The sequence below is a fragment of the Crinia signifera genome, chromosome 5 (genome assembly GCF_055691185.1).
Source record: "Crinia signifera chromosome 5, ASM5569118v1, whole genome shotgun sequence".
Lineage (NCBI taxonomy): Eukaryota > Metazoa > Chordata > Amphibia > Anura > Myobatrachidae > Crinia > Crinia signifera.
The window spans coordinates 22489716-22504086 of record NC_139221.1 but is presented as its reverse complement, the minus strand read 5'-3'; the positions used below and the strand labels follow the sequence as shown (position 1 = coordinate 22504086).

At 44.7% G+C, this 14371-nt stretch overlaps 1 protein-coding gene across 1 annotated transcript in view; it reads right to left on the bottom strand.

Moving 5' to 3' along the window:
- SACK1A (scaffolding CK1 anchoring protein A) overlaps positions 1 to 14102 on the bottom strand; it is a 29010-nt gene extending 14908 nt beyond the window's left edge. Inside the window, exon 1 of the mRNA XM_083186188.1 lies at positions 13620 to 14102. Coding sequence (XP_083042314.1) covers positions 13620 to 14102 — 483 coding nt within the window. The remainder of the gene's footprint in view (positions 1 to 13619) is intronic.
- Between the last annotated feature and the right edge of the window lie 269 nt (positions 14103 to 14371).

Below are 14371 nucleotides of genomic sequence, written 5' to 3'. Positions count from 1 at the left end.
GCTCCCCCCAGCCACCCCTTGGGCTGCAGTGCCACTGTTACACCACTGCATTGGAACCCTTGGGGCTCATTGCCCAATTCTGAATGCGGGCCAGTAAGCAGGAAATGTGTGTCTACATCAATCCTTATCAAGCTCAGTCTTCACAGACACCTAACAGTGCATGTTTTCAAGGTAACCTCAGCAATAATTTGTACCATTGAGGGCTGTGTTCAGAATATAACAGAAAAGAGGACACGAATGTAAAAATCCTACAAATCCTACAAACCCAACTCTAACAATCCTGGGTCTAGTTGTCCTTTACTATGTTATATTATTATGTTATATTATTTATTATTATTATTATTATTATTATATTTATGTTTTAGGTTGTGTCATGACAGAGGAACCACGAAGTTTGCATATTAATGCTTACTGTACATAAACCTGTTATTCTGCAGTATTCTATATAAAATCCGCCCTTCTCATAACAATCCGATCTGATTGGTCCATGGATGATAACCACCTATTGTATGTGTACATTGGATCCTAGATTATTTTATAAACAGTACATAATAGAAGCATAATACAGATTATAAGTAGGTTTGTCACTCCACATAATGCCAAAAATAAACCTCTTGTTTTCACGCTGTCAAATGAAATGAATAATTTCATTAATTCATTTGCATTGATTGCTGTGCTGCGATCACCATAGATATTGTTTTTCTACCCTCCCACGTTGTTTATATACACAGAGATTATTCATGCTGATTAATTAGCCGCACAGGTGGATGTATTGATTCAGAGGGAAGCGGGGACAGGTGAGGCTGTAGTACTCACTTCCTGTGCAGCGGTGTATAATGGCAACGTGCAGGTAATAGGATGTTAGTATAAGCGGTAATGTCTCCCCCATCTTATATTGTATTTACCAAAACAGGAACTTTAATAATAGCCTTTTACATTATAAGACAATGGGATTTATAGATCAGACTCATGTGATAAAGAACACAAAGGAAACACACGTGACTTCAGCGAAGAGCATGTATTAAACTGTTCCATACTCTCTGTACAGCGCTGCAGAATATGATTGGTGTTATACAAAGAAACAATAACAGTACAGATCTCCCATGTCCGAAATGCTGGGAACCAGAAGCATTTTCATATTATCATATAATGAGATATCTTGGGGATGGGACCGAAATCACGAATCATATACACCCAGTGACGGATCCAGGGGGGAACACTCCGGCACATTACGTGTCGTTTAGGGTGTCATTAAGTTATATATATGTCAGTAAGTGTGTCTGTCAGTAATCTGTGCCTGTGTAAGACTTTCTGCGTTGAAAAGTGTGTGCCAGTAAGTGTGTCTGTATCAGTATATTTGTTGCAGTAAGTAATATCTGTGGCAGCAAGTGGTGCCTGTGTCTGTAAGTGTGTCCTTCGGCACTCACTGGGCCTACTTTGAATATTGGGGGGACACACTACTCTGTGGCATTATGATGTAATGGGCACTACTACTCTGTGGCATTATGTGTAAGGGGCAAGCACTGCAACTTTCTGGCATTATGTGTAAGGGGCACTTACACCGTAAAAGCGCCCCCCTCCCCCCCTTCTCCTATCATGGTACCACTCCCTGACACTTTTTTTTTTGCCTTTTTCCTCGAAGACCACCCCACTTTTACACTTTTAGAGGGAGATGAAACTTTTTGACGAGTGGACAAGTCGCAAAGCGGAGAAGATGGCACCTTTCCTCCTTGGCAGCAACACATTTAATGGACTGTACCATGGAAACCATGATTGCGGAGCGGGTTGACCCTGACAAATGACAATAGTGATTGACAATGTCAGTCAGGATGTCCCTATTCTTAAAACAGCTGCGACTGGTGTTTGTTTATGAGCATTAATAATGTCCTGCACTGACGTTGACAGACTGTCAATCATAATCCTTGGCTCTGGATCGCTTGCACTCTATAGAACATTTTGTTTTGCTCATTAGCCATTTTTTACCCATAATCCATTGAAACGGCTCAATGCATGTTGTTGTACCTTATGAAAAGATGAGGGTTTAACCTTAATCCTTGTCTCTAGGTCACTGTTCACAGTGAGATCGGCACAAACGCTGTTATATTCTTCAGCAGTTCCGTCCATTTTTCCAGTTAAATTTAGAATTTTCAAACTGTTTGTTGGAAGCGGGACTACTGGTGGCATTGTAGTGACACCTCAATATTTCAGTGGGTCTTTCCTCTCTAGTATAGTGACGTAGGCTTCTCTTTTTACACGGCCATAAAAAGTCACTTGCAACGCAGTTTATTTTTACGTGATTTATCTATTTTTTTGTAAGAGAAAACGAATGATTGCATAAGAGGTAGGTCATTCCGTATGACTCATGGTGACACACAAACAAACAAAAAAAAAACTGAATGTTAACCAAACTACACTTAAAATCAATTTGGACATGTGACTCATGTTACACATGGATGTGACTCACGTTACATTTCTGTCCTCAGTCGAAGATGGACGTCACAAAATGCTTGCTATTGATAAATTGCTTGCCTTTAATGTATTTTGGGCTTGATTCTGATCTGCCGAGCAGTTATGGTGCCACCCCACCGAATCTCCGCACCGCCGCCCCACCATTACCTGTTGTGCCAGCAGTAGTGAGCAGGTGCTCCAGGTGATATGGGAGTGGCGGATGAACACGCAGCCTTAGGGCAAAAATATTACATCCAGGGCTGGGTCATTGCCTATTCTTTCATACATAATTATTCGCTAATGCTGCGAATTCTCTACAATTGACCTGCACCAATTAACCCCATGTACTGAGTCATGCTAGAACTATGGCTGATTATACAGAGCTGCTGCAGCTCACACATACCATGGTGAGTGTACACACACACACACACACATTGCAGGGATAATCTGAGGCAGTGGGTGAAAGGATTGTGCAACATCCCACTACAAAAGGTGAGAAATGTATCAGTTGCAGTTGTTGTGAAAGAGGATACAGGAAGGTGACTGATACACGCCGGCTAATTACACGGCGGCTTACAGATGGTCACAGGTAATGTGCAAACGTCAGCCTCCGTCACTCAGCACCGCGGCAATTGGAAAACGACCATTAACATGTTTCTAGATCCCGCCACAAGGACGACGATCCCGACATTCAGGACAAAAACGTAAAAACTCATGTCAACCTTTTGACTGTCAACCTTGCCATTGTTGACCTAATGCTTGTGTTGACCTTAGCTATGTCGACATATTTCAGGTGTCGACTTAAGGTCTTTTCACCCAACGCATGGCGAACTAAACTGGGTCAACCCAATGACCCATACCCGTTAGTTACACAGTGGTATCTTTGTTTTCCATGGCAAAATAAAGTCCATGGCAATTACTATGTCGACCACATGCTGTCGACGTGTATTAGGTGGACAGTGAAGTATTACAGATACTAGTGGAAGGTCATTCCTGGCATACAGACGTACACATGAATGGGCCGACAGGTAGAAACGGATACATTTTTCAAAAGTTTTTTCTTTGCCCATATCTTGTATATTTAACGTTCTGTGACCACCATCGGTACAACCGTACACGCTTGCACTGTTTCGGCGCGGGGACTCACTGGTCCTGATTTTCAGAAAATTATTATTTCTCTGTATATAAATTATTTGAGTATTTCAGCTGATCTCATACTGGCCCTTATTCTGATCGGTGCGGCCGGATCCGAATATGCGGCCAGGGCCGTGCGTGCGAAACCCCGCCTTCCATACGGATCGCCAACTCCGTCTGTACGCGGTAAGAAGCTGGCCGAACGGACCGCACATGTATTTTTCATGGAATACGCCTCCTCCATCTCAGGGAACCTCCCCCATCATTCGATGGTCGCAGACCATCGAATGCAGGACCGAGTGGTCCACCAGCTCCCGCAACCTCAGACCACACGGACATTTTTCCGTGCAAAAGCAGGGATCTGGGCGGGCAGCTGACATCCGGCAATGTCATATGTCCGCCCCCTACACGTGCGTCACGGCCGCATTACCATACGTACGCCCAGCGTTTGCATGGGAACGCCCATGATACCATATGCGTATGCATATGGTAATGAGCCCAAATAGCCCTTCACGCCCCTCTCCACCCCCTGTTCGGAGTATTCACATTTCATGCGGGATTTGGCCGTATGCCCCGCTCGCACATGCGCAGAGACGCCTCTGCACATGCGCAGACACAAAACATCGGCGGCACGAACGCACGCGGATATTACCGCACCGATCAGAATAAGGGCCACTGAGAGAAATCCTGCTGAATGCAATGCACGCCAGGTAATAATGCATGTCTCCTGCAGCAGCCTCAGGAAGAGCGCCAACTGGGTGCATGGAAGCAGAACCGGCCACTAGGACACTACGATTACTAAAGCTGTGATTCCATTTGGATAATTCATCATTTATATGGACCAAATACCAATAAACAATACAGTATTACTGTGAAATCCATTATCCGCTTAAATATACAAATACTCAAAAGTCCGCGGGGCTATCATTCAATGCTTCTAGTAGCATTGTATTAAAATAGAGATAATTACATATATAGCAATAGTTGTAGCTTTTTGTAAATGGTCTGTAATAACAATTAGTATGATTATTCCCGCACAGTCAGTAAAGATCCACATACACAGACTTAACCTCTGTAAGAGATGTGTAAAATATCCGCTAAAGATGGCAGCATCTCTCACATTTGTTATATAAATTCAAATAAAAAAAATTGTCAAAAAAAAAGGATTATATTTCCTATGTACGGTAACCGTTACAGGTCACTATGATGAATAGAAATGTTTGCTTAGAAATTTTCACATCTATGTTGACAAATTTACGTGGCACACAAAGGGTTAAATACGGGGTCTCTGTATAAGGTGTGCAGTCACCAGTGTGCGCAGTCAATAATCTGTGCCAGTGAGTGTTTGCCAGCATAGTTACTGCTTAGTAGCCCAAACTTATTAACCCTTTCAGGTCCAACGTCTCAACAGCCCTAGCGCTAGTAGCAGATCCAGTGGTGAGACGCTCTAAAATAAGAACAGTAACATTGTTCAACATTCAGTGTAGACCGTTTTTTAATAAAAAAAAAAAATGACGATTAATGGAAACATTTAAACCAGACTGAGTTGAAAAAAAAAACATTTGGACTGCAATGGGTTAAGTTTCATATACTGTAGCTTGCCAGCTCACAGGAGCTACAAGTCCGCACAGCTCTGGAAATAATGACACCATTAGTAGTGGGGTCATTGAGTCTGTGCATTACAGCTGTGCTGAGCAATACGGATGTACCCAACTGCATGTACTCTAAATGCTGCTTTCACATTGCCTGAGACCCGGTATTTTGAAATGGTATATTACTGTTTTAAACCCCTTTCACACTGCACATAAATACCGGGTTTCAAGTAGGTTTATTTGCAAGTGTGAAAGCAGGACAGACAGTAGCTATAGCTATAAGACAGTGTAGTGCATATGTAATTAGCCGCTCATTACATATGCGCATATGTAATCAGGGGCAAACGCAGGATTTTCAGAAGGGGGTTTCCAGAGGGGCGGAGTAAAGCACGGAGATGGACACTTAGGTGACCCAGTATATGCTGGGTCAGTTAAAGTATTATAGATAGACCAAATGTATATAAATAATAATAATAATAAAATATATATATATATATATATATATATATATATATATATATATATACATACATATATATATACATACATCAACAGCAGTGTAGACCCCTGGGCATAACAATGTATTGAGGCCCCTACTGATCCTCCAGCGGTAGGGGTGGGGGAAGCTTTGATGTCCCGCGGGTGGTAGGGGGTATTATATAAACCGCTCAGCATGTAGGGCCTGGATCAGTAATTTCCACTCATTACCCCTTTACTGCACAGATGGTGGGAGATAAGGTGGGAGAAGGGGCATTGGGCTGAATGAAGGGGCCCTGATACATAACTTCCAGGGTGGTAGAGGATGTTTAATACGCAGAGGAGGGGTGTATAGTGGAGTGGGCTAATTATTCATAATTTTCTGGTGGGAGGACAGCTTGCTTGACTGCAGATATCTCCAGTTCCCGGAAATAGATTTCTTAGATTGTAATGGTATTAAAAACTAGAGAATCCCACCTACCAAATGGTATTGGGGACTAGGGGATCAAAGTTCAGGAGGCAGAGCAATCTGCCAATGAGAATATAAAACTACATACCAGGTGTGTGGAGCTGGAGCAGTAACCAGCTGCTGGAAGGCTGATATCTCTGGTTCTGGGCACAGTAGAGACAAGCTACTAGTGTCCATCAAAGGGGGAGAGTCCCAGCTTTTGGAATATACCCTGATAAAAACTCTAAGGGGCGCATTTATCATTCTATAGCGATCCTGGCGTGATGACAACGCCGGGCATTGCATTGCGGTATCATCAGATACCGCAGGAATTTATCATTCTGGGGGCGCAGGGACAGGGCTCCGATAGGAGCCCGTCCCTGCAAAGCCCTAACCCGGAAGCCGGGAGGTCAGCGCATGCGCGGTTATGCGCTGACCCCCACGACCTCTCTGCCCTGCTAGGGCAGTGCGATGTGTAGCCATAGGCTACAATGGGCTATCGCCATATCAGAATGGCGATAGCCCAGGGGTGCGATGCCGGGCTGCCCGATGTTGATACATCGGCCAGCTTCTCATCCCCCATAGAAACCTATGGGGGGTGCGGCTGGCGGCGCTGCAGGGAGGATCACAGCAGGGATCAGAGATTCTTGCTGCGGCCCACTTTAATACATTTCAGGGATACATAATATATGCAGTTAACCCCTGAAAACGGATGTTTTCGGGGATTTAGCCGCAAATCTTACTTGATAAATGGGCCCCTATGTCAGATAAAACCTGAAATATCTGACCGGGAATAGCAATTAACAGGCTTGGATGGGGACCACTGCTTTGAAGTCAGATATCTCCGGTTCCCAAGGGCCGATTTTTTAAATTCTTGTACTCATGGAAAGAGGGGATCCTCAGCTTTCCCTTAGAATCCTGGGTGGGGTTTCTGGGTACTCAGAACCCCCCCTGCGTGCGCTACTGATAATGAGCGCAGTGCATCAAATGAGCCGCTCATTACATATGTGAATATGTAATGAGTGCAGTGCATATGAATGAGCCACTCATTACATATGCACTGCTCTCTTATAGCTACTGCCTGAGTCCTAGTTCGGAGCCGTTCACACTGCATAAAAAACGGCTCTGAACCGTGTAGGACTCTGCTTTTTAACCATTTGCAAATACCGGTTATTTGTAACCGGTAAATGCAGACTGGAGCTTTCACACTGCAGCTCACATCGTTTTAAAAGTCAAAAAAATCGGCAATATACCGGTTACAGGGGCAAACGCAGGATTTTCAGAAGGGGGTTTCCAGAGGGACGGAGCAAAGCACAGAGTTGGACACATAGGTGACCCAGTATATGCCAGGTCAGTTAAAGTATTATAGATAGACCAAATGTATATAAATAATAATAATATAAATATATATACATAACAGCAGTGTAGACCCCTGGGCATAGCAATGTATTGTGGCCCCTACCGATCCTCCAGCGGTAGGGGTAGGGGGTGCTATGAGCTGAAGCTTTGATGTCCCGCAGGTGGTAGGGGGTATTATATAAACCGCTCAGCATGTAGGGCCTGGATCAGTCATTTCCACTAATTACCCCTTTACTGCACAGATGGTGAGAGATGAGGTGGGAGAGGGGGTCATTGGGCTGAATGAAGGGGTCCCAATATATAACTTCCAGGGTGGTAGAGGATGTTTAATACGCAGAGGAGGGGTGTATAGTGGAGTGGGCTTATTATTCATAATTTTCTGGTGGGAGGACAGCTTGCTTGACTGCAGATATCTCCAGTTCCCGTAACTAGATTTCTTATCTTTTAATGGAATTAAAAACTAGAGGATCCCACCTACCAAATGGTATTGGGGACTAGAGGACCAGAGTTCAGGAGGCAGAGCAATCTGACAATGAGAATATAAAACTACATACCAGGTGTGTGGAGCTGGAGCAGTAACCAGCTGCTTGAAGGCTGATATCTCTGATTCTGGGCATAGTAGAGACCAGCTTCTAGTGAACCCCAAAGGTGGAGAGTCCCAGCTTTTGGAATATACACTCGGAAAAACTCTAAGTCAGATAGAAACTGAAATATCTGACTGGGGAGAGCAATTAACAGGCTTGGATGGGGACCACTGCTTTGAAGTCAGATATCTCCGGTTCCCCAGGGCCGATTTTAAAACTTCTTGTACCCATGGAAAGAGGGGACCCTCAGCTTTCAGACTTGGGCCCTCAGATTTCTGGGGTGGTTTCTGGGTACTCAGAAACCCCCCCTGCGTGCGCTACTGAGTTAAGAGCTGCAGTGTGAAAGGGGTAAAATGTAAAGATCATTTGCAGAGGATGGATACAGCAGCAACATTACATTACAATTTTTTTTTATAAAGGTAACAATATAGATATATAAGAGAAGCGCCAAAGAACTGATCTGATAATTAATCTTTGTTTATTTATTTATTCATAAATATTAGGATTAAGATAATGCAACATTCATAAAAAAGTTCATTAACATAAAAACGATATATAATTGATAATGCACTTCTCCAATTTAATAAAGAATTAGTAGTAAACAATATTGTATATAATATAATTATATGTTATACAGTATGATATTATATAATTATATGTTAATGAACTCTTTTATTAATGTTACATTATCTTAATCTTAATATTTATAAATAAATAAATCATTTTTCATTATCCTTGAAAGTTCTCTGGCGATCTCATATATATATATATATATAATTGTGACTAAAAAAAATTGGTAGTTCAATTAAACAATTTCCAGATTACTATTGGGAGCAGCCAAAATGTTCTTTTTTCATATATTTTAATTTAATGTGTGAAAATCTTTTGGGTTGTTTTTGTGGTTTCTTTTTGAGCCAGGTTCCAAAGTAATCTGGATTCCCTGGTCTGCAAATATATCAAAAGAAAAATGAATGGGAATTAACCTATGCACAGGCTGCACGCAGTGCCGGTGCAAGGCGCCGGAGCGCCCCAGGCGGGGGGGCGACCCGGCGCTCACCCGCTCCACGGGTAGGGGGTGGGGAGGAATACGGACGCCGTGCTGCTCCTGGGGGGGGGGTGATGCGTGATGCGGCCGGCACGCTGATTTGGGGGGGGGAGAGGGATACGGCCACCATGCTGTTCCGGTGTATATATAATTACTCACCCTTCAGGGGGAGCTCGGGTCTAGCTCAGCGGACGGGAGGGAGAGCTGGAGGTCTGGCTTAGCGGGCAGGAGTGAGGCCTCACAGTTCAGTCCCGGCGCAGTGTGACTGACATCTTCCTCCACTCGCACCGTGTACAGCCGCTCAGCCGGGCAGCGCTGAGCACTTGGCTCACCCTCAGACGCTGCCCGGCTAAGCGGCTGTACGCGTTGTGGGTGGAGGAAAATGTCAGTTAACATGCACTGGGGTCCGGGACTGAACTGCACACAGCGCAGCGAGCCCTCCCTCCTTCCCGCTAAGCCAGACCCCCAGCTCTCCCTCCTGCCCTGCTCCCAACTACCGCCCCCCAGTGGCCGGCGCCCTAGGCTAACACTGCCTAGTGGTGGCGCCGGCCCTGGCTGCACGTTTGAACGAAAAAGTGTAGATATCACAAAAGGAATGTAGTTAATCCACAATTATTAAATATGATACCAATCCAGTGGATGTGCTCCCCTACAAGCAGGGAAGAAGAAAGCACTCTCTCTCTTTTTTGGGGGGGGGGGGGGCACAGCTGAGCCACAGGTCCTCTGAGCGCTTCCTGAACACTGCGGACTGTCTGCCCCACTGTAACATTCACGCCGGTCAACCACACCCCCCGGACCCCTCCACTGCCCGCCCCTGCACATAGGTGTGTGCAGTACCATTTTTCTGGAAAAAAAGAACAAGGAACTGGGGCCCGATCCATTGGGAATGGGTGAAATCTGTCCAAATCAGATAAGTGTATGGGCACCTTTAGCTTAGCGCTGTTTGTTACTGTGCCACTTATAGACGGCGTTAGCGGAATGGGCCCCATTGCTGGCCTTTCCGGCTATAATGAAGGATACCAGGCTTTGCTGAGTCCCCCGCAGCTGTAAGCGCAATATGCGAGCAATACGCAAGCTCAGCAGATTTGCTGCTTAATATTTAAATGTATTACAATATAAATAATAAGTGCTTGACAGAACGCATGCAGAAATGGTCATTTACGATATAGGAACCGGTGCAGGTATCACCAATATACTGCGTAATGTGGGTCAGTCATTTCTACAGCAGCCCCCATAGGTTTCTCCGTGTGCTGCAAAACTGTCAGATTTACCAATGATTCACATTCTGGAGTATGGCCCATGCATATAATGCTATCTGAAGATAGCATTAGCCTATGCAGCCTATGGGATATCTTCTGCAATAATGACCAGGACCAAGGTCCTTATTCCGGTCTATACACTCCCCTGTGTGTTCGCACAGAGGAGCGATGGTGAGTGATGCTAAACCGTTATGCGCATGTACAGCCACTTGGTGCGTGCAAGCGCGGCAAAACACTTGATTATAAGAGGTGTCTTAGGTCTGCAACCGCTTACAGATTCATTCGATGCTCGATGACCATTGAATGATTTTGTCCCCGCATGCAGCGCAGTAGATCCTTGGGTTCCTGAGACAGATTTGCAATCGTATCTGCGTACAAATATGAATTTGGCCCATACAATGATTATTTGGAAGAGGGTTCCGTACTCTGTAGTTCAGAGGATCAGGGGAATCGTAAAACTGGTTCTGCGGAGCGGATTACAGATCCCAGATCCTTCTGCATTTGTGCTGAGTGACTTTACCCAAAGATAACCCTTCTGCTGAGGGTCATGAACAGATCAAGTACAATGATAGAACGGATGATTCATTGTGAACCTGCTGCAGCAGCTGACCTTCTGGGGGATCACCCCGGGGCAAAGGATTTGACCTCTGCATTTCTAGAGCCCTTGTTCATTACTAAAAGGCCTGTTAGGTCCTGCAAGAAGCGCTGTAGTCGCTGGACATGTAGTTGCTGGACATCGTAAAACTGGTTCATTCTCACTTACTGCAGAATTAAGGATTCAGGAGATCAAGCGACTTTAACCCTTTGAGTGACAATGTCGCTGCGAGAGATCCAACATCGCTGCGAGAGATCCTCAAAATATCTGTTAAAATTGCCAGCGCCACTCACAGTAAGTGTTCTTTTTTTTTTGGGTGCAATATTAAACTAAAATTCAATGAACTGACTCGGCTGTATTTGTATTCATTTATACTAAAAGAACAGTCGCTGTGATCGATGCTGGATTTTTTAGCGGATATTTTGAGGAACAACATTGGTACCATACTGTGCCTCCCAACTGTCCCGGTAAACGTGGGAACGTTCCGGATTATGGGGATGTTCCCGTGTCCCTCCCGCGGCTGGCAGTGTCCTGCTGTGGGGGGCCGGGGGGGGGGGCAGTTGCGAGTGCCCCCCCCCAATCTGACTTTTCTTCCCATGGAAAAGTTGGGAGGTATGTTGGTACTCAAAGGCGTTAAGGGGTGAAATAAAATTGGTGCGAGTTTGGGAAAGTTAGTTTCATGGTTTCATGATTTGCATAATACGCACACCCAAGAAATGTGACATTCGTTAAGAAATGCCAATTTGTTGTAGTCGTGTGGAAGTTGCGCGATTTTTCTACTAAATGCATCCTGGGGGACGTGCATGAAAAACCGTTTTGGACCCCCCCCCCCCCCCCAAAAAAAAAAAGTGGCAACTGATATAGCAGGATCATATACAAGATTTAAGATGGGTACACACTACACAATGGGGAAAATGTATTAAGATGAGAGTTTCACATGGGATGTTGCTATGGGAAACCAATCAGAATCTACTTTTTATTTATTTATTTAGCACCTTCTAGAAGATAATAGATTATGGGCCAGAAGCACTAAGCATCAAAAATGATAAAATGGAGAGTGATAAACAGCCAGCCAATCAGCTCCTGCCTGACATTTTTCAAACACCGTCTGGGACATGGCAGGTTGGAGCTGATTGGCTGGCTGTTTATCACTCTCCATTTTATCACTTTTGAAGCTTAGAGAATCTGGCCCCGTATCTGATTGTTTGCCCATAGCAACATCCCATGTGAAACAGAAGTCCCATCTTAGTAAATTTCCCCCAATGTTTGTACCCAGTGACGTGACCCAGCGGAGAAGCCGGCATTAGCAAGTGCCTGCACACTTGCCGATGACGGCAGGGGGCGATTGGTTGCGGAATGGCCCTCGTTAACAGTCTCCTCCGTCTTCTGTACATACAGGACGACGGACGACATTGTTAACAACCCACGCATCAGTAACGATATAGTGCCTTGATGGATAACCTTGACACTCCAGCTGTTGTTGAACTGCACATCCCAGCATGCTCTGCTACAGTTTTGCTATTTGGCCATGCTAAAACTGAAGCAGGGCATGCTGGGATGTGTAGTTCAACAACAGCTGGAGTGTCCAGGTTAGCCATGACTGATATAGTGTGTGCACATTAGGAGATATGAACCATAATATTGTTAATCGTGCATATCGTTAACAATTATCGTCTAGTGTGTACGCACCATCAGAAAAGAAAAGGAGGGTTTGAAAAGATGGCAAATGGCTGATGTTTGCTCATTTACATAATTATTCTAACTGCTCTCTTTAATTATGTATCTAGTCAATTTTTTGCCTGTATTAGTCTGTTCTTATATTTCCTGGCAGTTTTAATTCCTTGGATGGCGCTACAGAACCCTTGTGGCGCCTAAGCAATAAATAATAAATAGCATTTTATCTGTATGTGTAAAACTGTATTTTGCTGTGTTGAAACATTTCTTTGCATTGAAACTAACCCCAGAGTAATATCTAATAAATGACATGGGTCCAATTATAGTCGTTAAGAACACAGGCTCTCAAACTCGGTCCTGAGGACCCCACACAGTGCATGTTTTGCAGGTCTCCTCACAGAATCACAAGTGAAATAATTAGCTCCACCTGTGGATCTTTTACAATGTGTCAATGAGCAGTGAATGCACCTGTGCACCTGCCGGGTGACCTGGAGAATGTGAACTGTGTGGGGTCCTGTGGACCGAGTTTGAGAACCACCGCTTTAGAAGTTATTTTGTTAACATGATATTGTTGTCCCCTTGGAAATCAGTTCAATTACACATTCCACCACTTTACAGTCAGTATTATTTATTATTGTACATTCATATTGCAACAAAATATTACTCAGCGCTGTACAGGCGCGTGTAACCTAATAATACAGGGGCCAGCAGGGCTCATACGGATTTACCTAATGCATTTCTACTTTCCCACCACTCATTACAATTGCATGCAGTGCATTTTTCAACTGAACCAGTTTCACAGATTCATTACATAGCAATGGGGTAGGGAACACGTGGTGCTCCAGCTGTTGTGGAACTACACAACCCAGAATGCCCTGCCACTGTATTACTGTCAGGGCATGCTAAAACCGTTGCATGGCATTCTGGGTTGCGTAGTTCCACCGCAGATGTTATGCTCATGTTGCCTACCCCTGGCATAGGGTATATGGTGCACGCATGCGTACCTGATTTGTTCTGTGTATGCTTCTTCTGATGGTCTCCCTGATGTTATTGGTTTTGTCGGATTGGAAGTACACTGTGGCGCTGGACTTGTCCTTCAGGTAGGGCTTTTCCTCTGCGCTCCAGTTATGCAGGGGTAACGTGGGCTCGCTGGTGTCAGAGTTCATTGGGTAATAGCTTTCCGATTTGTGGGAATGGTTCCCATTTTGCACCGAGCCGTTCTCGCCATCCGTGTGGCCTTCGTTGGCGTAATAGGGCTCTTTCACATTGTCCAAGACGTACTGGACTTCTGGTTTGGAAAGAAAGTCCACCTCTCCTTCCTCCGTGAGGACTTTCTGGTACGCATTCTGTCCACCATCCAATAGGGCATCCGTGGCCAACCGGGCGCTTTCGTTGTGGCTGAACTCCAGCTTGGACAGCCTTGCCCATTTGTTTTTGGCTTCTTCAAGCCTTTTCTTTAATTTTCCAAGTGCCTTGCACCTGATCATATTGTCTTCCCAGGCTGGTCAATTCTGTTGACTGTATAAAGGAGTTTTCCCCTGGCCACCACCGAGTGCTCTGCTGCTTAATTCTGCTGTTTCTGGTAGCCAGGTACCCGTCCTCTGTCACTGTGATTTAGGAGATCATTGTAGGAATCTGTTTCTTAGTAGGTTCACTTCATGCGGACTGTAGAGTCAACTCTAGAAAATGCTTCTTGCAAACTCAACGGGGATGGGATCAGAAGGGAAGCAATCTGTTTTATCTACGAGAAGCCACG